At 43.3% G+C, this 24,428-nt stretch overlaps 4 protein-coding genes across 9 annotated transcripts; 3 read left to right on the top strand and 1 right to left on the bottom strand.

Moving 5' to 3' along the window:
• Positions 1 to 714: 714 nt before the first annotated feature.
• On the bottom strand, positions 715 to 1,776 carry LOC127800144 (EPIDERMAL PATTERNING FACTOR-like protein 5). The gene is made up of 2 exons (XM_052334592.1): positions 1,406 to 1,776; positions 715 to 1,331 (listed from the first exon to the last, which is right to left on the bottom strand). Exons 1-2 carry the CDS (start codon positions 1,527 to 1,529, stop codon positions 1,081 to 1,083), a joined length of 375 nt encoding a protein of 124 aa, XP_052190552.1. The 5' UTR covers positions 1,530 to 1,776; the 3' UTR covers positions 715 to 1,080.
• Positions 1,777 to 13,077: 11,301 nt separating this feature from the next.
• Positions 13,078 to 16,121, top strand: LOC127799894 (acireductone dioxygenase 2-like). Of its 6 annotated transcripts, none has more exons than XM_052334152.1 (7): positions 13,079 to 13,251; positions 14,502 to 14,613; positions 14,714 to 14,811; positions 14,941 to 15,073; positions 15,174 to 15,298; positions 15,388 to 15,458; positions 15,554 to 16,121. In XM_052334152.1, the coding sequence occupies exons 1-7, from the start codon at positions 13,234 to 13,236 to the stop codon at positions 15,621 to 15,623; spliced, it is 627 nt and encodes a 208-aa protein (XP_052190112.1). In that variant the 5' UTR covers positions 13,079 to 13,233; the 3' UTR covers positions 15,624 to 16,121. The 6 variants fall into 6 exon arrangements, with proteins under 6 accessions (XP_052190110.1, XP_052190112.1, XP_052190111.1 ...); XM_052334153.1 differs by having other exon boundaries at positions 13,081 to 13,251; positions 14,717 to 14,811; XM_052334154.1 differs by having other exon boundaries at positions 13,084 to 13,251; positions 14,959 to 15,073.
• Positions 16,122 to 16,948: 827 nt separating this feature from the next.
• On the top strand, positions 16,949 to 18,583 carry LOC127799896 (acireductone dioxygenase 2-like). The gene is made up of 6 exons (XM_052334157.1): positions 16,949 to 17,116; positions 17,351 to 17,453; positions 17,529 to 17,623; positions 17,938 to 18,052; positions 18,157 to 18,281; positions 18,379 to 18,583. The coding sequence occupies exons 1-6, from the start codon at positions 17,099 to 17,101 to the stop codon at positions 18,406 to 18,408; spliced, it is 486 nt and encodes a 161-aa protein (XP_052190117.1). The 5' UTR covers positions 16,949 to 17,098; the 3' UTR covers positions 18,409 to 18,583.
• A 1,672-nt stretch (positions 18,584 to 20,255) lies between these two features.
• On the top strand, positions 20,256 to 22,873 carry LOC127799895 (acireductone dioxygenase 2-like). Its single transcript, XM_052334156.1, has 6 exons — positions 20,256 to 20,422; positions 21,438 to 21,540; positions 21,632 to 21,726; positions 21,953 to 22,067; positions 22,150 to 22,274; positions 22,515 to 22,873. The coding sequence occupies exons 1-6, from the start codon at positions 20,405 to 20,407 to the stop codon at positions 22,542 to 22,544; spliced, it is 486 nt and encodes a 161-aa protein (XP_052190116.1). The 5' UTR covers positions 20,256 to 20,404; the 3' UTR covers positions 22,545 to 22,873.
• The last annotated feature ends 1,555 nt before the right edge of the window (positions 22,874 to 24,428 follow it).

The raw sequence follows: 24,428 nt of genomic DNA, 5'->3' as shown, positions 1-24,428 counted from the left end.
CCCTCCCTCCCTCCGAAAAATATAACTATTATTATTTCATTTCATCATCAGAAATAATGGAATCATGGAAACCCATCTCTTCTCTTCTCTGATCACATGCAAATTCAAAAGCCTCTCTGCGTCTTTCCCGATCTGCCAAAAAACCAACCCATTTCTCCTTCCACTGCAGCTGATGAATATATATCTCCGCAGCGTTGAAGACATAAATCCAAAATGGTAGCCAGCTCGCCACATTCAATAACCAAACTAATTAAACCAAGAAATTCTAGACAAAACGAGGTATTATGGAGCTCATAATCTTTTCAAGTTTTGGGTGGAACTGAGATATATTGTCGTATTCTGCGGACGCATTTCCTTTCATTTTCTTTTTCGTCTTTCTTAAAAACCCCTACTTAAGTATTGGTTTCGTTTTAGAAATATATGAAGCACAACTAACAGGGAATGGACTAATGTTAAAAATTAAAAATAGATGGGCTCTGAGGTGGAAAACGCCAGTGTCCTTCAATTTACAGTACATCCACAGAGAGAGAGAGAGAGAGAGAGAGAGAGAATTTAATGCTTGCTATATAGTCGCATTTAATGCTTGCTATATAGTCGCATTAATTAACTAAACTAAACAAAACATTCTGTAGCTCAAAATCGTTTAAAGCTTGTCAAGTATTCTTTTTTTTATTTAATGAGTTGCTAAATTTAATCATAGATGAGTCGAAGAGGAAAAACCAAAAAAGCAAATATACTGATCATAGTGACACATTACAGTTTTCCATCTTTTCCTCCTAAAGAAAGAAGCTCATCTCAGTTTACAGCTTTCACTCCAATCTTCCTCTCATAATATCATTCGCACTGATGCAAGTGGAAAAACACAAAAAGAAAGAAAGAAAGAAAGTACTCATGAACAAGAGAGAGAGAGAGTGCTTAAACCAAAACTTACATTTCCAACGTTCTGTCTCTCATCTCATCACATGACAGCATGAGTAGATATTATACATACGATCAGTATATATAATCAAAGTAAAGACTTGAAATTTGTGTTGTCTCTGTGCATATTCGCTTTGCTTTGTTCCTCAAATTCAATTCTCTCTACGGCATGAACAGCTTGTTTCCACACTTGCATCGCCAAGCCTCCGGGTAGTACTCCAACGGCACGCTAAAACCGGGTTGAATCGGCACGTGAACCGCCTTACAGGGGCTGCAACTCCCGCACTTGGATCTGCACGTAGGTGGCGACGATCCCGGCAAGCTGAGTCGCTTCTGAGTCATTAGCACTCTCCCCCAAAATTTCCACCCGCTTGGCCGCCTCCCTTCTTCTCCCTCCTCCCTCACTCCCCCACCTGGCAAAGACGAAGAAAGTAAACTTTGTTACAATTAACATTCCAGGCTCGTTCTGGGCATTGAGTGGGCTCACCAAGTTGCCGGGTCGGGCAGAGGCTGAAGGCGGAAGACGAGGCGAATAGGAGGAAAACCACGGCGGTTACCGTGGCAAACGAAGGCTGCGTCTGACTGCGGCGGTGGCGGAGCATTCCGCCCATCGCCGAGCTGGGTCTGCGTATTTTAGGAGGAAGAAGTAGAAGTATCCCAGAAAAGGATTTACGGAGCTATATATAAAGTGATTGAAGAAGTACTGAATAATGGGGTTGCAGAAGGGAAGGAGGAGGAGTAGAAAGTGGAAGGAAAAGATTTGGAGAGTTTGAAGCTCTATGATGATGATGATTACTGGTTTGGTTTTGCGTGTGAGTCTAAGTCAAAGATGAGAGAGAAGGAGGGGGCGGGGCGGGGAGGGGAAGGGGGGAGGAGGGGTGGGGCCCGGTGGAGAAGGAAGTGGTTATTACGAAGATGCCACTGTTGAAAGGGGGATAATACGAGGTAGGGGAAGTGTGGTGGACACAAGTGTAATATTACTAAAAGTGGGGGGGTGGCTGGGGCAGAAAGAAAAGTGCGTAGACATAAATGGTAGTCATGTGAAAGTGGCACTCGTGTGGTGTGGTGGCGTACGTGTGGGGCGGGGGGGGGGGGGAATGACTGGGGCCACTCTCTGTCTCGTTCGTACCTACAAACATCTCATCTCAGTCGACTTAAATTAAATTAAAAGTATACCTCATAATAATGAATATTGAATAGATGTACTTCTTCTTCTATTAATGGTTTAGGATCAAATTTTAATAAGTATCTCAAACTTATTAAAATAAACAAAGAAATTAGAAGGGAAGCTGTAAAATGGGGAAATCCGATTCCGATTCCGATCCCCACCTTCCCTCGTCAGTCGGCCACCTTTTTCCAAATTTATCATCATAAAGAGCTTTCACTGTGGAACCCGAACCCGAATCCAGAAAAGAATGCGAACCGGGGGGGGGGGGGGGGGCCTCCAGAATCCGTTTGTGACTGTAACGGATTATTAAATTTGGGAGGTGGGGCCACTGACCTGTGGAGCGCAGAGCGACAGATCAGAGCGCAGATATATATAGTGTGTGTGATCTGCCAAACGTACGGTTTGTGGGGCCCTTGTTCGAGTGCGGGCCTACCTTCCATAGGTGCAGTACACTGATTGGTATATTCTGGGTTTGGGCCGTGGGTCCGAATTGTGGGTTGGGACTTGTTTGGTATTATGCTTATTAGGTAAGCTTGGAACACACAGGGGGAAGGCTTTTCTTCCTGGATTTGTGAAGGGCCCAGCCCCAGCTCTTCAACTTGAGGTTGGCCCAAAAGACTATTGCCCTTCTACAGAAATATAATCCATAATAATTAATATTATCTTTTAAAAAAATTATATTATTTTTCAAAAATATATCCAAATTTCGCTTTCTAGAGATTACAATATTTTCGGACACCTCAAATTAGTGAACCCTTTGCTACTCAATTGATCCATTGCACATGTTAGCAAATTTGGATATTGCAAGTTCATAGATTTAATTTTACTTTTATTTGGGATTATACATTAATTTTAAAATTATTAAAAATTAACTATATGTTATATGTATTTCCCGCATCACCCCGCATGGGCCAGACTCGGTCCGATAGACCGGCCCAATCACCCAAGGCCGAGAAGGCCCAGACGACCTCGTCAAGGAAAGTCCAGTCTCCACCAAAGATTCGGAACTCGTAAAGCGAGCATATGGCGAGCTCCCAGTAATCCTCCAACGAGCTCCAAGCAATCGACTAACGAGCTCCTGAAATATCCTCCAGATCGCTGGCCTAAAACCTCTAGCTCGCATGAGTGGTAAAGCTGCTGAGAAGTCAGAGGTAGGGTCCGATCACTTTATCTGTAACAGCCCATGCCCCTCGTAATGAGAATCCCACTGAAGGCGATAAGAACTGTTTGTCCCCCATTATACAATCATTGTATTTTTATATATTATCTAAATTGTAAAAGCCCCTCAATATAAATGGGAATCAAAGAGACCATGAGGGGTAGGGACGAAAAGAATAATCAGATACCGCTACTCTGAGAGAATAATTAGACGGCGGCCGTGGACTAGGCATCGTTCTGGCCGAACAACGTAAAAGATTCTGGTGTACACGCTTGGAATTTTGGGGGGGGGTTTCCTTCCTTCTCGGTATTTTTGGATTGACTCACCGCGGCCCAAAACGAATCATGGTCGGCCGAAATCGAACGTCGACATTTTGGCGCTAGAGGAAGGGGCCGCTCTGATCAATAGCCATGGCTAGAGGAAGGAATACTAGAAGTTCCGAGACGGCGGTCGACCCACCTGAAAATCACCACGACCGACCACGAGACTTACCACCAAATGGAGGACCCGTTGCCCCGACAGCCGATACTCCTTTGCCGCCCTCCGCCGGAGACACTCCCGGCATACCACCACGGGTCCCTGTCCAGCCTACTGTCCAAATCACTGGGACAGGGACGATCCGGGACTGGCAGCAGCGCCAGGAAGCATTGGAGAATACGGTAATGCAACTCGCTGACGCGGTTAGAATTCTGGCCCAAGCTCAAGCACGGGCTGTCCACGACCCACCGGTGTCGCCTCGCAGGGTCCGCCAACCGCGGGAGGAGAGACACCCACCCGCGGAAGAGGATATCGGGGATAACTATCCGTCCCCAATTCACCGCTCCCCAGACCGAGAAAGAAGCAGGCGATCGCAAGCCCAGCAATCAGAAGGACCGGACTCAACTGTGGAAGAGCTGTATCAAAGGGTGCGACAGCTGGAAGAACGACAAGGAGTCCGCAGCCAGAATAATGGCCGTGGGGATAGGACGCCGTTCACCAGAGAGATTGAGCTCGAACCCCTGTCCCGGAGGTTTAAGGTCCCGAGCATGCCACAATATAATGGGGACAGCGACCCCTATGATTACCTGGATGCGTACAACGTGCAAATGGATCTACAGACAACCAGCTCGCTGGCTAAATGTCGCGCCTTCCCAGCAATCTTAGGAGACATCCCCCGAGCTTGGTTCAGGAGCCTTCCGCGTCGTAGCATCAACAGCTGGGAAAAGTGCCAACAGAGGTTCCTTAACCAATACAGGGCTTTAAGGAGGCAGTACGCGCCACCTTGCCACCTCGTCACCGTATTCCAGAAAGCAAACGAGCCACTAAGGGATTACATCGCCAGGTTCAGACACGAGGTGAGCAACGTCGAGGATCCCTCGGATGAAAGTATACGTTGACGACATGCTGGTAAAATCCGAGCAAGTGACGGACCACGTTTCCGATCTAAGAGAAACGTTTGGAGTCCTCAGGAAATATCAGATGAAGCTCAACCCGCTCAAGTGCGCCTTCGGTGTAGCCTCTGGAAAATTTCTTGGGTTTATGGTAAACAACAGAGGCATTGAAGCCAACCCAGACAAAATTAAGGCTCTGCTCGACATGAGGTCGCCCATAAGAAAGAAGGAGGTGCAAAGCCTCAATGGTCAGGTCGCGGCTCTGAGCCGTTTCATTTCAAAGGCAACTGACAAGTGTGCCCCGTTCTTCGAGCTTCTAAAAAAGGAGAAAGACTTCAGATGGACAGAAGAATGCGAGTTTGCATTCCAACAACTAAAAGAGTACATGGGATGGGCCCCTCTGCTCGCCAAACCTAAGGAGGGAGAGAGGTTGACCTTGTACTTAGGAGTATCCCAACAGGCTCTCAGCGCGGCCCTCGTTCGGGGGAAGAAGGGGTGCAGCACCCCATTTATTACGTCTCTAAAAGCCTAATCGATGCAGAAACAAGGTACGCACCAATCGAAAAATTGGCTTACTGTCTAATAGTGGCATCAAGGAAGCTGCGACCCTATTTTCAAGCTCATGAAATCGAAGTCCTGACCAAATACCCATTGAAACAAATCCTCCAAAAACCAGATACCTCAGGCCGCTTACTAAAATGGTCTATTGAGCTCGCTCAGTTCAACATAAAGTACAAACCAAGGACGGCGATAAAGGGTCAAGCGTTGGCAGACTTCATTGCCGAGTTTACTGGGCCAATTGACGAGGAGCCGGAAAACCTGAAAGGACCGTCCTGGGAACTATACATCGACGGATCATCGAACGAACAAGGAGCGGGAGCCAGGGTTATGCTAATAAGCCCCGAAGGTCACAAAATCCTCTGCGCCCTGAGATTCGACTTTTTGGCCACCAATAATGAATCCGAGTATGAAGCCTTATTAGCAGGACTCTGCCTGGCAAAAGAAATACGAGCTGAATTCTTGGAGATCTTCAGCGACTCTCAGCTAGTTGTCAACCAGGTGCGGGGAGAATACCAGGCCAGAGACACAAAGATGGCAGCATACTTACAGAAGGTACGCGAACTTTTAGCCACTTTCAAAAAATATGAAATGCATCAAATCTCCCATTCCCAGAACTCTCATGCGGACGCTCTGGCTCGCCTAGCAACTGCCCGGGACGCAGAATTCTTGGGGGACATACCTGCCGATTTTTTGGCCACCCCGAGCACGGAACAACGAGATGAAACGCTACTGATCACGGCGCCACAAAACTCATGGATGACCCCCATCTTGGAGTATCTGCAAGACAGGAAACTACCGGAAGACAAGCTGGAAGCACGTCGCCTGCGAGCTCAAGCCGCCCGATATTGCATCTACGATGAAAGACTGTACAAGAGGGGGTTCTCAGCCCCGCTCCTGAGGTGCATTGACGGCACCGATTGCCAGGCTGTGCTAAAAGAAATTCATGCAGGTCACTGCGATAATCATGTAGGGGCACTCTCTCTGGCACAAAAAGCCCTCCGACAAGGGTTTTATTGGCCCACCGTGGAGCAAGATGCCATAGAGACGGTCAAGAAATGCGAGAAGTGCCAAAGGTTCGCCAAGGTTCCGCGAGCTCCGCCGGCTTACCTGCAGCAGATGAGCAGCCCTTGGCCCTTTGCCATTTGGGGCATGGATCTAATCGGGCCGCTCCCCACGGCTCGCGGAGGATGCAAACATGCCATAGTGGCAGTTGACTACTTCACCAAATGGGCAGAGGCCAAAGAGCTCGCACAGATCACCAGTGCGAAGACACAAGCTTTTACATGGGATAACATAATCTGCAGATTCGGGGTGCCACAGCAAATAGTAACGGACAACGGAACCCAATTCAGCAGCGAGCAATTCATCCAATTATGCGAGTCAATGGGGATTCAAAAGAGTTTCACTGCCGTTGATCACCCCCAGGCCAATGGGCAAGTCGAAGCAGTCAACAAAATAATCAAGCAGACCCTGAAAACAAAGCTTAAGGCTAGAAAGGGGGCCTGGGTGGATGAACTGCAAACAGTGCTATGGACCTATCGGACAACAGCCCGAAGCAGCACTGGAGAAACCCCATTCTCAATGGCGTATGGGTCGGAGGCTATGATCCCCGCTGAGAATAAAGTGGCCAGCCACCGAAGGGCCACCTTCAGCTTAAATCGCAATAACGAGCTACTGGCGGCTAATCTGGACCTGCTCGAGGAATCAAGAGATGTAGCTCGCGTGAGGATCGCCATTTATCAACAAAGGGTGGCACGATACTATAACAGGAAGGTCCGAATCCGACGTTACAACGTCGGAGATCCGGTACTACGCCTGGTACTGCCAGGAGCACGAGCGGCAAGCGATGACACCTTAGGTCCTAACTGGGAAGGTCCATTTATCATCAAAGAAAATTTGAATAACGGAGCATATCATCTGGCAAACATGGACGGTCTCCCTCTCCCACGAGCTTGGAACGCAGAACACCTTAGTCCTTACTTCAGATAAATGTAATCGTTCTTGCCTATGCTCCGTCTTTTTCATTACGAATGACTTTCATGATTCTGGTTAGAATTTATGAACTTTCATTGCACTTTATTCTTATTGGTATTCGATTGAATGCCCCCGTAATGAGGGGTCGAGAAGCTATGATTTGCGAGCCGAGTCCTAAATAACCTAGCCACGGTGCTACGGTCAACGGCTTAACCGAGCATTCACCTTGGTCCCCCCCTCAGGTCGTGGTTTGCGAGCTGAGAACCAATCATCTGGACTTTATGTCATGGTTTGGAACTTACTGAGCAACCACTTCCACAAGTAACCCCGAGCTTGGTTTCGCTAGTCAAGGTCCTTTTATCTTGGCTTAAAGCCATGGTCTGTAACCTATCTAGGTGTTTCCTCTTAGTTCAAATAAAACTTGTAGAAGCCGCTGGGTGTTAGCTGAGGCCGTAACGCGACCTACCTGGACACATATCCTGGCCGTACAAGTCAACGAGATAACAAGCCATGGTGTGTTAGCTGGGGTCACTCTATGACCCGCCTGAACATATAACTTGGTGGTACAGGTTGCGCTTTCACTAGCTGGGGTCCTCCTATCTTGGCTTAAAGCCATAGTCTGCGACCTACCTGAGTGTTCGCTCCCAATTTATTGAAGACTTATTAAAGCCTCAACATGCCAGCCGAGGCCATGGCATAATCTCATATCCTAGCAAATTTTGCGTATTGGACCCTATCAGCTGAGGTCCGTCTTAACTTGGCTAAATAAGACCATTCGCGACCTACCAGGCACACGACCTATAACGAGCTTCTCAGCCACTACATGTTAGACGAGATCACAAGGTCATCCGACTTTACATATATCTCGGAAAGGCTCTCGTTATTTCGTCAAAATATGCTGAACGGGGTTTCCTGGAAATTGCCTAAGTATGAGTGTTCGCGCTGATTATTACAACTATCATCGACGAGCTAGTTAAAAAAGCGTTAGTCCACGAGCTGATAAAATTCCAAATCTACCTGGACCTATGTTCGAACAGTTCGTTATCAAGTTACATACTCAAAAGTTTCTTATCAGTGAATCTTTCAAAAATACGGGAGCCTTGTTGAAATGATTTTCAAGTTATACCATGAAGAAGTTACTTTCAAGTCACCTCATCGAAATTGGTTCAAGAATCGTTATGCCAAAACCTCGTCAGAGTTAACTTGAGTTCGCGAAGAAATCTGAGGCAACGTGCACAAAATGCCAATTTTTATTATTAGATGAAGCTCACGTTACAAAAAAAAAAAAAAAAAAAAACATACATGTGGGAATCCTAGCTAAGAGGGGCGTTTGGTTCTACAGGATCAACCTCGACAGGGCGAGCTTCAGTAGATAGGGTCGGCTGGAGATCGACCTCGGCAGCCCCGGCTGGACAAACCTCGGCAACCTCCACATGAGGCTCCTTGGCAGTCTCACCAGACTGAGCCGCGGCAACCCCGAATAGCTCGGCCTCGACCTGAGGAGCTTGCGTTGCGACCAAAAACGAGTCAAGGGGACTGGCATCGTCAACATCCTCCGCGGCCTCGACAGCATACCGAGCCACCTCCTCGACAGCCTGTGCACCAAAGAAGGAGAAATCCATCTCAGGATGGTTCACCCAAAGGGTGTACAGAAATGCCGAGCAGGTGTCGGATCTGGTCTCCCTACGCACCGCGTCCATCTGCTCTCCGACCTCCGCCCTTATATCGTCAATGGTCCTCTTGGCAAGCTCCTCGCATCGGACAGCACGATCATCCGCCCGTGTCCGCTCTTCCTTTGCCGCCCTAAGCTCCGCCTCGGTTGATTTGAGTCGCTCCTCAGCCCTCCGCAGTTCCGCCTTCGCTCCATTTAGCTCGCCAGTGAGCCCGGAGTTGGCTTGCTCCCACATGTTCTTCGACCTGCGAAGCTCCTCGTCGAGGTCTTTATTCTTCTGGACCTCCATCCTCAGACGCGTCAAGTAACCCTCCACCTCCTTTTGAGTGGAAAGGAGCTCGACCTGGAGATCTTTCTTCTCGTCCGAGAGCTTCGTTATTTCGGCCTTTTGGGCGTTCTTCTCGTCCTCAAGCTTCGCTATTTCGGCCTGACGGGACATGCTCACTGACTGAAGCTGCTCCTCAAAATCTTTGTACTGAGCTCGGAGCTTCACGGCAGCAAGAGAAGTCTGCAAAAGAAGAAATGTTAGCTCATTAAAAAAGTAGACTAGGAAACCAAGGTACAAAGAATTCCCACTTACCACCAGGCTATGACGGGCCACAAAATCACAAAGGGGGATTCCCTTTAACTTCGGGTCATCGAGGGGCTTCGAGTTCGGACCTAGGAAGTCGGGCACGGAATCCAGGAGGGGACCAACAAAGACCCCTCCTGGCAGGGCCTCCACAGCCAGCTCCTTCTCACTGACCCTGACCCGTTTGGCCCTGATATCCTCCCCCTGTTGCAGCTGGTCCGATCTCCGTTTCGAGCTGGCGGCAGGAGCGTCTCGAACCTCCACTGCGACCTCCTTCCCACGGGCTCCACTCGAACCATGGTCTTGGGAGGCAGGGGGCCGATGCCCCAGCTGCAGATGAGCTTGCTTTGGCTGTTGGGGCTGACGGGGCAGTGTTCTTTGCCGCTGCTCCTGCTGCCCCCCCCCCGGCGGCTGTTGGGTTTGCTGCTGCTGAGGGCGTGATTGCGGCTGCGGCTGCTCCGACCTGCCATCCCGCGAGCTATAGCTCGGGGTCATAGAGGACGTAGTGCTCGACCTCGCCCTATGACGCTTCGGTTGGAGGAGCTCGAGATCAACCATATTATCGTCTTGGTCGGCTTCCCCTCTTGAACTGTTCGGTTCAGCGACCTGCAAGCCGGAAGGGAGAATCTCCACACCCAAGTCCCTGAAATGATCTCCCTCGATAGTCTCGGTGCCAAGAGGAGGGGCGAGCTCGTATTCGCGAAGTAGCTCGTCCGAAAGTTCAAGAATTTCCGAACTGGACTCCGCAGCCACAAGTTTGCCAAGGATATCAGTCTCCTCGGTCGATAAAATCGGTTTCTTCCCCCCAAAATCTGCATCAAAGCATGAGCTAGTTAAAACAAGCACTCTCGAAACAAAGGAAAGATTTATGAGAGCTCATATTCTCTTACCAGGGGTCAGTGCGAAGCTACAATTCCTAAGTAGAGAAAGGGAAGGGCAAGACACGAAGAACCAACTGGACTTGTAATTGCCCACGTTGGACTTCCCCTTTGCTTTACCCTGAGGAAGGGCGGCCTTGTACGGGGAAGGACGAGCTGCCAGGTAATACAGCCCGTCCTTGGCATTTTTGAAAGAAAATAAAAATCTTATCAGTTTTGGCGAAGGGAGAGGAAGCTTGTTTATAAGGAATAAGACGGCCAAAGAAATGAGTTGGGCATACGAATTCGGTGTTAGTTGGAAGGGGGCGAGCTTGACGTCGTTTAAGAGGGCAATAAGGTACGGGGCCATTGGGAACCTAAAGCCAGACTCGAGGTGTTGGGGGCTAATAGCTATGAAATTGGCTGGCGGGTAGGCTGCATGGGAGCTCGAAGCAGGGATGTATATTCGGCAGGTCCTGGGGAGACGAAACTCCTGAGCACAAGTCATCACCTCGTGAGGCTTGGCCTTGGATGAGAATCTCTTGAAGACCGCAAGATCAGCACTCCCACCAGCGATCAGATCTTGAACCTTCAGCTCGGTTTCCCAAGAGGTCGGGACGGCGACCTCCCTGCACCCCGAGCTTGCACCCCCAAGATTTTGGCCTTCCATAATGAGACAATCTTCGGAGCTCGAAGTGTCGTTTTCTCCTATGATATAATTGCAGCGCTTTTGACCTGAATTTCCACGGTGTTGGTCGGACATCTACAAAGGAAAAGAGAGAACAGTCAGGTCGCAAGTTGCGAACCAGACCTCAAGAAACTAGAAGAAAAACCCTAAAACGTCCCCTAGGTCTTCCAAGCCGAGCGCTTCGCAAAAGGGGTACCGCCTAGGGCGGAGGGGCTGCAGCCGCAAGCCCAGTGTTCCATGAAAAGCTAATCCTAAGGTCATTGGACCCAAAGGCCCAGCAAACGCCAAACTGAATCGTGTCGTTTCTCCAAAAATGAGAATGACATCGATCGACGAAGTCAGAGAAACCACCGACGGCTAATCGACGGTGGACGGCCTCACAAGAAGAAAAAGAAAGTCACGACAAACTTACCTAAAAGCTGCGCCTAACGTCTGAATGGAGACTTATACCAAGCACCGGATGAGAACGGCAGACGTCTGAAAGCACGGCGATAATGGAGGCCTCGAGAGAGAAAAGAGAAAGCAGGGAGGCAAAGGTTTGAGGGAGTTTTCAAAATAGCGTGAAAGAAGAAGCGGGTGGACACTCCCCACTATTTATACTAACGGCCTGGTCCATCCCAACCATCGGATCAAATGACGACTTATCACATGCTCCGCATCCAGCGGCCGCACAACAGCTTGTGGGTCCCACGGGCGTAATCATGCGCAGAAATGGGAAGGGGGCGCACATTAAATGCGCTGCTGACAAAGCGTGCTGCGTGGAACGACGAGACTTAAAGTGATTGGGCAGAAGTCGGAGGGATGGAAGAACAGCTGGCACGCGTCAGTTCCTCGCGGGAAGATCGCGCCTCGAACTGGGGGGCTTATGTTATATGTATTTCCCGCATCATCCCGCATGGGCCAGACTCGGTCCGATAGACCGGCCCAATCACCCAAGGCCGAGAAGGCCCGGACGACCTCGTCAAGGAAAGTCCAGCCTCCACCAAAGATCCGGAACTCGTAAAGCGAGCATATGGCGAGCTCCCGGTAATCCCCCAACGAGCTCCAAGTAATCGACTAACGAACTCCTGAAATATCCTCCAGATCGCTGGCCCATCCAGGTCGCTGGCCTAAAACCTCCAGCTCGCATGAGTGGCAAAGCTGCTGAGAAGTCAGAGGTAGGGTCCGATCACTTTATCTGTAACAGCCCATGCCCCTCGTAATGAGAATCCCACTGAAGGCGATAAGAACTGTTTGTCCCCCATTATACAATCACTGTATTTTTATATATTATCTAAATTGTAAAAACCCCTCAATATAAATGGGAATCAAAGAGACCATGAGGGGCAGGGACGAAAAGAATAATCAGATACCGCCACTCTGAGAGAATAATCAGACGGCGGCCGTGGACTAGGCATCGTTCTGGCCGAACCACGTAAAAGATTCTGGTGTACACGCTTGGAATTTTGGGGGGGGTTTTCCTCCTTTCTCAGTATTTTTGGATTGACTCACCGCGGCCCAAAACGAATCACGGTCGGCCGAAATCGAACGTCGACACTATGTAATAAAAATTCTTAATTTAGGTTGCATGAAAATGAAAACATGAAATATATATGATATTAAATGAAAATGAGGAATTAGCATTTTTCAAAAAAGTAGAATAAGAAAAATGTAAAAAACACATAAATAAAAAAATATAAGAGATTTTTTTATAAATATAATTTTTAATATAAAAATTTAGTTATTTAATTTAAAAATAAATATAAATTACATAATACATTAAAATAAATTATGAAAAAAAAAGTAAAAATTTTAAGTTAGAAAAGAAATTATTTTGTTTTTTAACTTTTTCATGGATAGAAACACATTTCTAAATTAGAAATATATTTTTAATATTATAAAATAATCTTAAAATATCTTTAAAATTATAAAAATGACCTTACTTTTTTTTAATATTTTAAAAATAAAAATATTTCAAAAACACTAAAATTGTACCCATAAAAGAAAACAAAAAGGTGGTGGCAACTGAAAAATGAGCAAAATAGAAAATCAACGACACACGTCGTCACGGATTGCGTATGCTCATGTGAAATGACCAGGCTACCCTCAACTGTTCCCCTTCGGTTGGGCCGACGGTACATCGAATCCGGACCCGCCGACGCCGTGGCATGGAGCCGGTCTATTTCTGGCGGGGCATCATCGTCTTTCCATGCATATTATATATGCGTTTTTGCGGCAACAGAATTCAAACGAGTTTCTTGCGTTTCCTCAGAGCTCGCAGAAGTTTCAGAGAGAGAGAGAGAATTTTAGAGAGAGATGGGCAGTTTCTGCAAGGTATTCCTTCTTCGTTCCATTTTTTTTTCTTTTTTCTCAAAGTTGTGTGGTGGTTGTAACGATCAATGTCTGTTTAACGCCAACACAGTGCTTCTTGAGTTTAGATTATCAACAACTGGTTTGTTTTACATTAAGAATACATGTTTCAAGATTGTAATCTGCTAATTGACTCCAATTCTCCTTCAATCGTTGCTCTGTTCATGTTATGTTATGATTTGAATACTCTGATTGTGCATTTGATTATCCGACATCGGATTCGGGTCTTGAGTTTAGCTTTGATGCTCCGTTGCGGTGGTAGTTCGTATTTTTCCTCTTATTTTATGTTTTCTGTTTTTGGGCCAAGCACACGAAGTAAAATGCCCGTAATTTTGGCCCAAGTCATAATTTTGAATACTTGGTTGTTCTTTATCATCGTCCAGAATTCACGCAGAAAGATCATATGATTTAGGACTAGCTGTTGGCTACCTGTTGTCTTTATATGAGCAAAATTAAGCATTCCACAGTTTTAACTCGCGTGGAATTTGACACTGGAATGTGAACGTATGGTGTTGTATAGGTAGGACTAGATTTTAGGATGCTTTAATGACTTCAAAAACAAGTCCATGTTTGAATATGGCTCCTTCAATCAGCAATTGCCCAGAGTGGTGGTTGGGTGCGCTTACCCTTACATGCTTACATGACTCTATTTAACTCCACTAATATTGTGTGTGTGTGTTCTCCTTTTCTCCATCCTATTTATCTGTTTTCGTTAAGTTCTCCATCTTACCATTTTTGAGATTTTCAAATGTTCTGTTGCAATATGCATCCTCAGAATAACACACTACTGCCATTCTCCTCCACAAAGTATCATGGTGGGGGGATGGCAAGGGGGCAAAATGTACCCTTTAGCAGAAAATCAACTTCATCTTTGTTAAAGTATTCCCAGCTGATCGTTGTTAAAGATTTTGATTTAGAGGTCAACTGAGTGTCACACCTAATTGGAATTGAAATTGGAGAAAAGGTTGATATATTGCTATGAAGATGATAATCATGAGGCATGGCCATTAAAATTAGGATTAAGATGGGAATAAAATGGAGTTGTTTTATAGCGTTGTAGTCATTTTTACTCACAAATCATCTAACTAAATACGTGTTTTTGTCTGGAGAGCTTCTCCCAAGTATGTGATATGTGAACAAGGTATCCAGGCTTGGCAAAGAGAAGGGCAATGCTCTGATGGTCTAGGCTTAAACATTATTCTTGCTTCCTGCAGGATTACGTGGGGGAAATCATTCAGGCATGGTACATGGATGACAGTAATGAAGATCAGAGGCTCCCCCATCACCGCAATCCTGAGGAATATGTGACTCTAGATCAACTTGCTGGTACAGTAGGCCTCTTATAGTTTAATGCCTTTAACTCATCGTCAAATGTTAGAAATCTGTGCCGCCTTCTTAGACCATGAACTGTTGTTTTAACTTGTAGTAGAACTAGGAGTACTCAGCTGGCGATTAGATGCTGACAACTATGAAACGGATGAAGAGCTGAAAAAAATTCTCCAAGCACGCGGATATTCCTACATGGTTTGTCGGGCATCTCTTTATCAATCTATTGTTCATCTCTCTCTCTCTCTCTTCTTCTCTATCAATCTATGTGACTCTAGATATATAGATTGTGTTCCCATCGCATGCATCATTCGATCAAAACTGAAGCCTCAAGCTTTGGTTCAGGACATGATTGAGGTTTGCCCAGAGAAGTTGCCAAATTATGAAGAAAAGATCAAAAATTTCTTCGAGGAACATCTCCACACTGACGAGGAGATCCGTTATTGCATTGCAGGAAGTGGTATATGAGCCTAGTTGATTTCTTTTATTTTTTTTCTTTTAATGCTTTCTTCCACTCTGCTATACTATTCTGGCCATCTAATTTTCATTTCATGCTGAAGGCTACTTCGATGTGAGGGGTTGTGATGATGCTTGGATACGAATCTGGGTAAAGAAAGGGGCGGTGATTGCCCTTCCTGCTGGAATTTACCACCGCTTCACTCTGGATACAAACAACTATATTAAGGTACTATAAAGTGCAAGTAATAACGCTTGAACTCATATATAAATTTTAACACGCTAATCATTTTTATTTATGATGTTGTATTTTTATAGGCAATGCGGCTCTTTGTTGGTGAGCCAGTTCGGACTCCATATAATCGGCCCCATGATCATTTGCCTGCTAGGTATGATCTTGCTCATGCTTACTTCTTCAAATCCCATTAACAATTAATTAACTATGCTTAATGTTTTGATTAACCCATAAGGACTCTTCTTGCAGGAAAGAGTATGTTGAAACTTTTGTACAGAAAGGAGCTACCAATCAAGCTGTTGATGCTGCTGGTGCTTGAAACATGTTAATCCTATAGAAAGGAGCAACCAATCAACCAATCAAACTTTTGTATAGTTCTTTCTCCCCATAAGCCTTTTAGCTACCCCCTGCCTCCTTTTCCTCCCCATTCCCCTTGCTGCCCCGTCTCTTTCTTCCTTCCTTATTGTGTCGTGCTTGTGGGTTTTCTGATGACTCTGTTTATTTAGCTTTTCCTTCCGCTGCGAAATCAATTGGTCTACTACCATGGATTTAGACCGCCTGCTCTTGCCTCCTTCCTCTCCAGGACGAGGATGTCTTTGTTGATTGGAGGCCTTTGCATGTGATGGGCTTCCATAGAGTTGTTTTAGTATTCTTTTTGTCCCTTTCTCTCTTTTAAGGAGGCGATTTATTATTATTTGTTTCTCTCTGTTTCTTTCTACCTCGTATGTTCGAGGTTTTTCAGCTATAGTCATGTAGCTCTCTATTGTTTCTTGTTTAGCTTTTATTCTCAGTTTATATAATTTTCGTATTTGCTGGATATATTCTTACTTTTTCTTATAAACACTTTGCGTTTTTTCTTCTTTAATGAATTTTTATTTAAAAAAAAAAATAACAATGTCATATCATATTAATCTCACTAGTTTGAGTGAATACATAAATTTTAGTTCGTCAGTCACTTCATTCGTGACCTTATCTCATGTAACTCTTATAAATTGTTCTATATTTTTTTATTAAATTTTATTAAATATTCTTATAACTCTTTAATTGAGTAAATGCCTTTCCATTTTACCAAATTCTCTCCAGAATGTTAAATTCTGTTCTCCTTATAATTTATTAGAAGTAATAAAAATGCTGATTTGATGATCATGTTAATTAACCAGATCAACTAACAAAGACACCTTTAGATATAATGCCTTTCGGTAAACTATTTAAAATTCATTTTAACTTTAAATTGTCAAGAGTTAAATTTGATGAAGACTACAATATAAATTGACTATTGGGCCCCACACAAGGGGCTTACCTTAATAATGAAACAATTGTAAAATTACCCTGTGGGTTCACGTGGTCAGCGTCACGTGCTCACGTGAATCCGACAAATTGATTTCTGAGTGTCAAGACGAAGCAATTTTCAGATTTGAGATGTCATTCAGAAATTCAATTTTAATATTTTGGATAATAATTAATATAATTATTCAAAATATCTTCCATATATATATTACGATTTTTTTTTTATCATATAATAGGAATTATTGATCGCTGCTTCACGTGGTGCCTTATAAAATTGAGAAAAAAAAAAAAAGAGGAAAAATGATACAACGGCGTATTTGTCCTTTTGGTCATACCCCTCTGCATGTGAAATGACTTAAAAGGGTCTCCCTTGCATTCCATTCCACTGCTCTGGTATATATCTCTCTATAAATAAATTGAATGTCTCGACGCTCGGATTATCTAACGACGGAGAGCTAAGGACCCTTTTGATTTACAGAGAGAGGAAGCTAGCCGAAGACCGGAGCAATGGCGCTTGCAGCCAAGGTAATTAATTCCAGTCATGTCCTGTTCGTGTATCCTCCTCATCCTTCTGTTGTTAGAACTAGCTTAGGCTGCTTAGCAAGGGTTTAATCTGCCGATCGAGCCGAATAGAGTCTTGATTTTAAGAAGAAGCTATTCATAAGAGTGATTCTGTAAATTGTAATTGTAGAGAGGTTGTAGTCTGCTCTTACTTGTTGTTGATGTTACTGTTTCGTACATGATGACGACGCGAATTAGGAGTCGGCCATAGAGGCTTGGTACATTGACGACAGCGACGAAGACCAGAGGCTTCCCCACCACCGCAATCCGCCGCAATATGTGACCCTGGACAAGCTTAAAGGTAAATTAACACTACTTTCAGGCACCGAATTTGACAGATTTTCGGCTTATTGAGGATGAACTCCTTTCTTGGTAGAAATGGGAGTTTTGACCTGGACGCTGGACGCCGATAACTATGAAACAGATGAGGAGTTCAAGAAAGTTTATGCAGCCCAAGGATACACCTACTCGGTTTGTGATCATCACGCCCCACTCTTTGTCTTGACATTTTAAATTTATTCAATCTCATATATACTTGCTAGTATCCACTTTTGAGTACTTAACAACAACAGGAAAAATACTTGGAAAAAGAAAAAAAAAGAGTGAAGGAAGGCCTTGTTTGGTGAGATTCCTTGAAGGAAAGGATACGTTACTTGGCTAGAAAAACTAGGGAAGAAAATAGAATAGCCAAGCTTAAGCTAAGCAGGCAAAATTTTAATATTAATGATAATCCAAACGGAGTTCTAACGGTATGCGGCCATTGCCATATATTTTGGGTGGGTCAGGACCTAGTGGAGGTTTCCAAGAGTAACATGGAAGATTACGAGGTGAAGCTCAAAAGCTGGTTCGGCGTACACACGGGCGCCGAAGACAAAACCCGCTTCTGCCTCGCCGGAAGTGGTACCATTACTTGAATTGGATTGCACCCAAATGAAATGATTTTCCCTTTCTTCCACCCCTACTGCAATTAACGAGTTTTAATTTCTCTGGTTAATTAATTTTAGGGTACTTCGACGTGAAGGACCCGAAGGGCGAGTGGGTCCGCGTGTGGCAAAAGAAAGGTGGCTTGATTGTCCTCCCTGCTGGACTTCCCCACCGCTACACCCTCGACACAAACAACACTCACAAGGTTACTTTCTTTGCATCGATTATACAAATATTTTTACAGCTAAACCCTACCTCTCAGGATTAGTTAGTTAATTTGAACTTGCTTAATTAATTTGCAGGTGATGCGACTCTTTGTTACTCCACCATAAGAGACCTCGCGATCATTTATAGCTTCTTGGTGATCTGATCTGTGGGCTGTGTTAACTGTTGTTGTAGCAGCAAGAGTCTCGAGAGAAGACTAATTAAATTTGCTTTTGGGTTGTTGTGTTGTTAATGTCTTTGTATTCTGGCTAATAATAATAATAAATAATACGTATTTGATCAGTCTACTCTACTTCAAACAAGCTGGCGATCTATGTAGCTAGTGCCTCAACACAGTGCATCAATCTCAGTAATTTTGCTTCAGGGACCGATCGATAATGCACATGCCCATGAGATTATCTTTCTAGTGTAATTTTTTTTTTTTTTATAATATAAAAAATTAGAGAGTCCCTTATTATAAACACTTGTTAGTGTTTATCATTTTATTCTCCTTAAAATTCACGAGCTATCTTAATCTCAATCTATGTATATGGACAAATTTCTCACTAATTGAATTTGAAATCTGACCCTTTGAATAAATACAAATAATTGCATAATATCACAAGAATATAAAATTAAATTCACAATTTGACAATATCTTACCCTTCTAAATACATACAGCAGACTGTCTATACTAGCTGAAAAGGTTTTTTTATTTTTTTGAAAGTTTTTTATAAGGACGATGAAAAGTCTTGAGTCCATGGTGGTGAGAGTGAGACAATTGAAAACCTCCTTGCATTCAAAAGAAAATTCTCATTATAAAAGTAACTTGTCACACCCAAGTTGTCCTTATCACGTTATTTTATTACTATTTTTCGTATAAAGATTCTTTTCAACTATATTATTTAATTTATTTTCCTACCTAGAGTGATAAGTATAATGCTGCCATCAACATGGACCCGTTACCAGACTAAGTCCTTATATTCTAATATATATATATATATATATATATATTTATTTAATAACCAATTACACAAACTCTTGCCGTTACCGTCAATACTGTTAACTTATAAAAATGTATCTCCATTACGTTATACTCAACAAGGTTTTTGTCAAATAAAGTGACATAAGAGTGGAAGTGTTTTAGATAAGGGTATTTACGATTAAATTTAATTTGAAATTTTAATAAAATTTATAATTTTGACTTCTAAATCGATTCAAAGGAGTGGAGGAAAAATTACACATAATATTATTTTTAAAATTTAAAATAATTTTAAATTAGACTATTCTTGACTTTTAAAAAAGTACAACAATTATTTCTAATATTTAAAGATATGTTGTAAATCAATAACATCCATAATTGTGGATATCATAGCAAAGGGTTACCAGTTCGCAGCAACTACCTTTATTTATAAATAAATATATATGTACAAACATAATTTATTGAATTAATTGAAAATGAATAAAAATAAGAGTGGCTGAGATGAGAAGGAGCCAGTTGCCGCCGTCCCACCTTCAGATGATGGAATAATCAGAAAGACTTGTACATTAATAAGAAGTTGGTATGGATTGACTCCTCCCCTTCTGGTCACACCGCATGGGTTCACGTGGCCTATTTTATAATAATTGAGTACTATCATGGCTCTTTTGTCTTTTCATACTGCACATAATTTATGCGTTAGAGCGAGCTTTTCTTTTTCCTCCTCAGTGGAAGAGCCACCTATAAAGATAAAAATGATTTTGGGGTACCACCTATAAAGTTCAAAATGATTTTGGGATTCGTATTAGTTGAGTGATTTGGATAGGAGAAGTTAGAATTTGGATTTAATTTTTTATTTTATTTAATAAGATAAAATTTTCGACTGCGATTTCCAAGAGCATTATGTAAACTAAAACCTCAAAATGGTTTTTAGGATGCGTGTAGTGGTCCTACAAGTACTAAGTTTTGGACAGAGTCACCAATCACGTGTTCCCCCGTCAAAATGACTAAAAAGCTATCCCTGGTGTCCCTCTGGCCGCTTGTCTCTATATAACAGGAAGCTATCCCAAGGCTCTGATCATTCAACGCAGTGGCGAGCTTAGAGCGTTTCACAGAGAGGAATTAGCAAGGCGGAGATCAGTGCAATGGCGTCTGCAACCAAGGTAACGGATATTCCTTCCGTCTCTCTAATGTTTCCTTATGTGTGTGCGCGCGTGCCCCGATTCTGTGCTTTTTATTCTTTCTCACGATTTGTACTCTCGAGCATAATCTTACTGTGGAACTTATCTGATTAGTTAACTAATCTTACTGGTTGTGTAGTGATTCATGGTAAAGATTGTCAAAGGGTTGCACCGATCTCTGGGTTTTCATGTTTTGTTTCTGCTAAGTGATCTCTGGGTAGTTTATGAATCAGTTGTTGGTCGATGTGGTGGGATGGAACTCGCAGAAATTTCAGGGGAGGGATTTTCTTGTTTGTTTACTCATATTTTACTATGATAATTAAGAAGAATTGGGGGCAAAATTTAGCCAAAAATAGACACAAACTCAGCCTCTCTTGGATAGACCACCGTGTCTGATGGATTTGACCTTTTTTTTTATAAGCCCAATGAATTTTGGCGGCTGCAATCTGTCCTCTTGGAGGGGAATATCTGCTGTGTGGTCTTCATTCAATTTAAGTTTCTTTTGCTACAATATGTAAAGTATTAAATTCCATTGCTTCAATGTGTCTCCCTAAGAAGCAGAGATTTCCTAGTGGTCCTAGTTTACGTTTTGACCCATATTGCACTCTTGGATTTTCTGTGGAAAATATGAAGGGGTGTTAAGGAAATAAATGAAGTGGAAGACATTAAATTCTTACAAATTTTATTCATTGAGGAAACTGCAGGGAATACGGTAGATTGTATTGTTGCTCTAATGGCACATGGAAATTCGTTTAGTCGTTTTGAACTCATAGCCATCACTTTCCAACTTTTTGAAGAAAATGTATGATATTGCTAAAACAGAAGGGCCCAGCATATTGAGATAGTTGAGTTTATATCCTCAACATCCTCTCAAATGTGGCTAGATTTTTCTCCCAAAACAAGTGAAACATGCATAAATCTCTGCACTATCCAGTTGGAACACAAGATTTATTGATCTAAAAATGCTAACAAAGGTTAATGTTCGTGTTTTCTACAGGAGTCAGCCATACAGGCATGGTATATAGACGACAATACCGAAGACTACAGGCTTCCCCATCACGTCAATCCCCCGAAGTATGTGACCCCAGAGGAACTAAGAGGTAACGCACTTTAGGATCAAGTATTCAACATCATAACTAAATTTACTAGATCTGCACATTCTTGATCGTTAACTGATTGTTGTGCTTGTAGAACTGGGAGTACTCAACTGGACCCTGGATGCTGATAACTATGAAAATGATGAGGAGTACAAGAAAGTTTATGCCGCCCAAGGATACACCTACTCAGTTAGTTAACATAAATCCTTTACCTTCCAATCTATCTACTAATTTGTGTTTGTTTCATCTCATTTGTATTCCACTCCTGGCCAATGTGGGATGTTTTAGCTAGTTTCTTATCCTTTTTTTTTTTTTTTCTTCCAAATGTTTTATACTCTCCTCTCCAGGGAGCAGGGATGAGTCTGCATGCTTGCCTATTGTATTCTTTTAACAGGATTTTTGCAATTTTTCTCAGGATATAGTTGAGGTCTCCCCAGAGGTGTTGCCAAATTATGAGGAAACACTTAAGAGCTGGTTCGAAGAACGCACCGGCCATGAGGACAAGACCCGGTTCTGTATTGCAGGAAGTGGTAGGATTAGTTAACATTTGTCTGATTGTCTCGCTGCATATCTATACCTCTGCTGGATCTGACTTTTAGTATTCCGGTGAAGGTTATTTTGATGTCAAGGATCGCGAAGGTAAGTGGATTCGCATCTGGCAAAAGAAAGGGGGTTTGATTGTTATGACTGCTGGAGTTACTCACCGCTACACGCTTGATACCGACAACTATCACAAGGTACACTATTTACAATGAAAGCTCCATTGAATTCTTGGTGATGCATAGATAAAAACACACTCTTGCATCTGTCGTTAGAGCCTTATAATGATGATTGATTGTGGACGGTTAATTCCTGTCGACCCCTTTGTTGAATGACCCCAAGAATTTAAATGTTAAAAAGAGGATCTAAGCTCCGACCTAGTATTCATCAAAGATCGATGTTATGCTTTTGTTGCTAATGAAGTACATTCTTTGCAGGTCATTCGTCTCTTTGATAAGAAGCCCTAGACTCCATGATTGACCTCATTATCACTGGCAGAGGGATCCAGAACCGTCTGGTGACGAGAACTGGTGCTTTGTGCGCCATCTAATGGCGGGAGTAGTGTGTTCCTTAGTAGGCTCCTATGTGTTTTTGAGTCTTCTCTTCTTGTCCGCGGCATCAATTGGGGGTGTATGTTGTTGTAGGTGAAGATGGGCTTGTTTCTTCTTGCTTGTTCTGTTCTCTTTGTCCTCTTATCTTGTGATGTGACTTCTTGCTTGTTCTGTTCTCTTTGTCCTCTTATCTTGTGATGTGACTGCTGCTGCTAATAATAATTACATGATCATCTACTTAATAATGGAGAACAACTTGCATTTGTTCCAAATGATACCACTTTTGCTAGAACTGGTCAGTGTTTGAATATTGTGAAGAAGAAAAAGAAGCTAAATCTATTTATGAAGTGTGTTGCGAACTGATAACACAAATCTTAGGGTCTTACAATAGTTTCAATCATAGACGCACGCTGAACAAGACAGGGAGCATAAACATACATACATCGAGCAAAAACGAAGCAGAAAAGCAAAACGACAAGTAGGCAAAGATTTTTTATCGTGGTTCACCCAAAATAAGATTACATTCACGTTGAGCTCTAGTGAGAAGAGCTCATTGCACTAAGAATAGAATCGGAGAATACACCCACATAAAACCCTCTTAATCTCTCTGTACAAACAGTGGTTTGAGAATCAAAACTTGTCCAATAATCATTTAATACAGATCAAAGGCAAAACCTATCGAACCATTAAACGAAATCTATACAGATCTTTTACAAAAAATAAACAGAGACCAAACCAAAAAGAAAACTCTAGCCCGGAGGCGAAGACTTCACTTTCTTTCTCCTGATCTTTCTTTTCCCTCTTTTTGTTTCTTTCCTTCCTCACCTTTTTTGTCTCTTTCGTCTGGGCTGGTTCACATCCCGAGGGGCGGGATTAAAAACACTAATGGATGGCTGGGATCAAGCCTCATAAAACATGGATGAAATACTGGGATTCAATCGTGCAAGCACGATGATTATTCCAACAGAAATGGCAAGCGGGCAAGGAATATGATCAAGTAAGATAGGGCAATCAGGCGCCATCAGGGAGCTACTGATGGTTGCCACGTGCTACCATCCAGCAGCTGCCAAATGGCATGCTACAGTTGCTGCATGTGATCCTCCAACTAGCATAAACCCAACGACATCGTTTGGAGCTTCACTATTAACAATCTCCATCTTGAAGCACCAAACTTATAGGTGAATCCAGATTCTCTCAAATGCAACATGCATCAATTTTCACCTTCGTGGCTCTGGTTGATTAAATCAACCAATTCCCATGTGTAGCAAATAATGCTTGGATTTGGTTGTAATTAAGACTTTTGTCTCCATATCAGCTGGGTTATCTTCTGTAGGCACTTTCAAAATACTCACAATGCCATTAGCTATTAAATCTCTAACATAATGATACTTTACCTCCACGTGCTTGGTCCGTTCATGATATACCGGGTTGTTAGATAGGTGAATGGCACTTTAACTGTCTGAGAGCACCATCACTTTGCTTTGGAGCAAGTAGATCTCCTTGATTAAGCTTTGAAGCCATATTGCTTCTTTGAAAGTGTCAGTCACAGCAACATATTCAGCCTCGGTGGTGGACAAAGCCACTAGAGACTGAAGTTGGGATTTCCAACTGATACAATTTCCACCAAAGATGAAAAAGTATGCAATGGTTGACTTCCTTGAGTCCCTATCACCTGCAAAGTCAGAGTCTACATATCCCACAAGATCAAGAGTATCAAATCTCCTTTTATAACATAGCCCAATGTCTACAGATCCATTAATATACCTTAACATATATTTCAATGCATCCCAATATGGTTTC

This window comes from Diospyros lotus, chromosome 4, assembly GCF_014633365.1.
Source record: "Diospyros lotus cultivar Yz01 chromosome 4, ASM1463336v1, whole genome shotgun sequence".
Taxonomy (NCBI): domain Eukaryota; kingdom Viridiplantae; phylum Streptophyta; class Magnoliopsida; order Ericales; family Ebenaceae; genus Diospyros; species Diospyros lotus.
Note: the sequence above shows the minus strand (reverse complement) of the source record. Positions and strands in the feature narration are given on the sequence as shown.

What these genes read in the sequence shown, in the direction of transcription:
- LOC127799894 (XM_052334150.1), top strand. An exon ending in GACTCTAGATCAACTTGCTG is followed by an intron (nt 14,614 to 14,713) that starts GTACAGTAGGCC and finishes TTTAACTTGTAG; the next exon opens with TAGAACTAGGAGTACTCAGC. An exon ending in TTATTGCATTGCAGGAAGTG is followed by an intron (nt 15,074 to 15,173) that starts GTATATGAGCCT and finishes TTCATGCTGAAG; the next exon opens with GCTACTTCGATGTGAGGGGT.
- LOC127799896 (XM_052334157.1), top strand. An exon ending in CCCAAGGATACACCTACTCG is followed by an intron (nt 17,624 to 17,937) that starts GTTTGTGATCAT and finishes TGGGTGGGTCAG; the next exon opens with GACCTAGTGGAGGTTTCCAA. An exon ending in ACACAAACAACACTCACAAG is followed by an intron (nt 18,282 to 18,378) that starts GTTACTTTCTTT and finishes ATTAATTTGCAG; the next exon opens with GTGATGCGACTCTTTGTTAC.
- LOC127800144 (XM_052334592.1), bottom strand. Translation starts at nt 1,529, where the DNA reads ATGGGCGGAATGCTCCGCCACCGCCGCAGTCAGACGCAGCCTTCGTTT. An exon ending in CTGCCCGACCCGGCAACTTG is followed by an intron (nt 1,332 to 1,405) that starts GTGAGCCCACTC and finishes CGTCTTTGCCAG; the next exon opens with GTGGGGGAGTGAGGGAGGAG.
- LOC127799895 (XM_052334156.1), top strand. An exon ending in GACCCCAGAGGAACTAAGAG is followed by an intron (nt 21,541 to 21,631) that starts GTAACGCACTTT and finishes TTGTGCTTGTAG; the next exon opens with AACTGGGAGTACTCAACTGG. An exon ending in CCCAAGGATACACCTACTCA is followed by an intron (nt 21,727 to 21,952) that starts GTTAGTTAACAT and finishes AATTTTTCTCAG; the next exon opens with GATATAGTTGAGGTCTCCCC.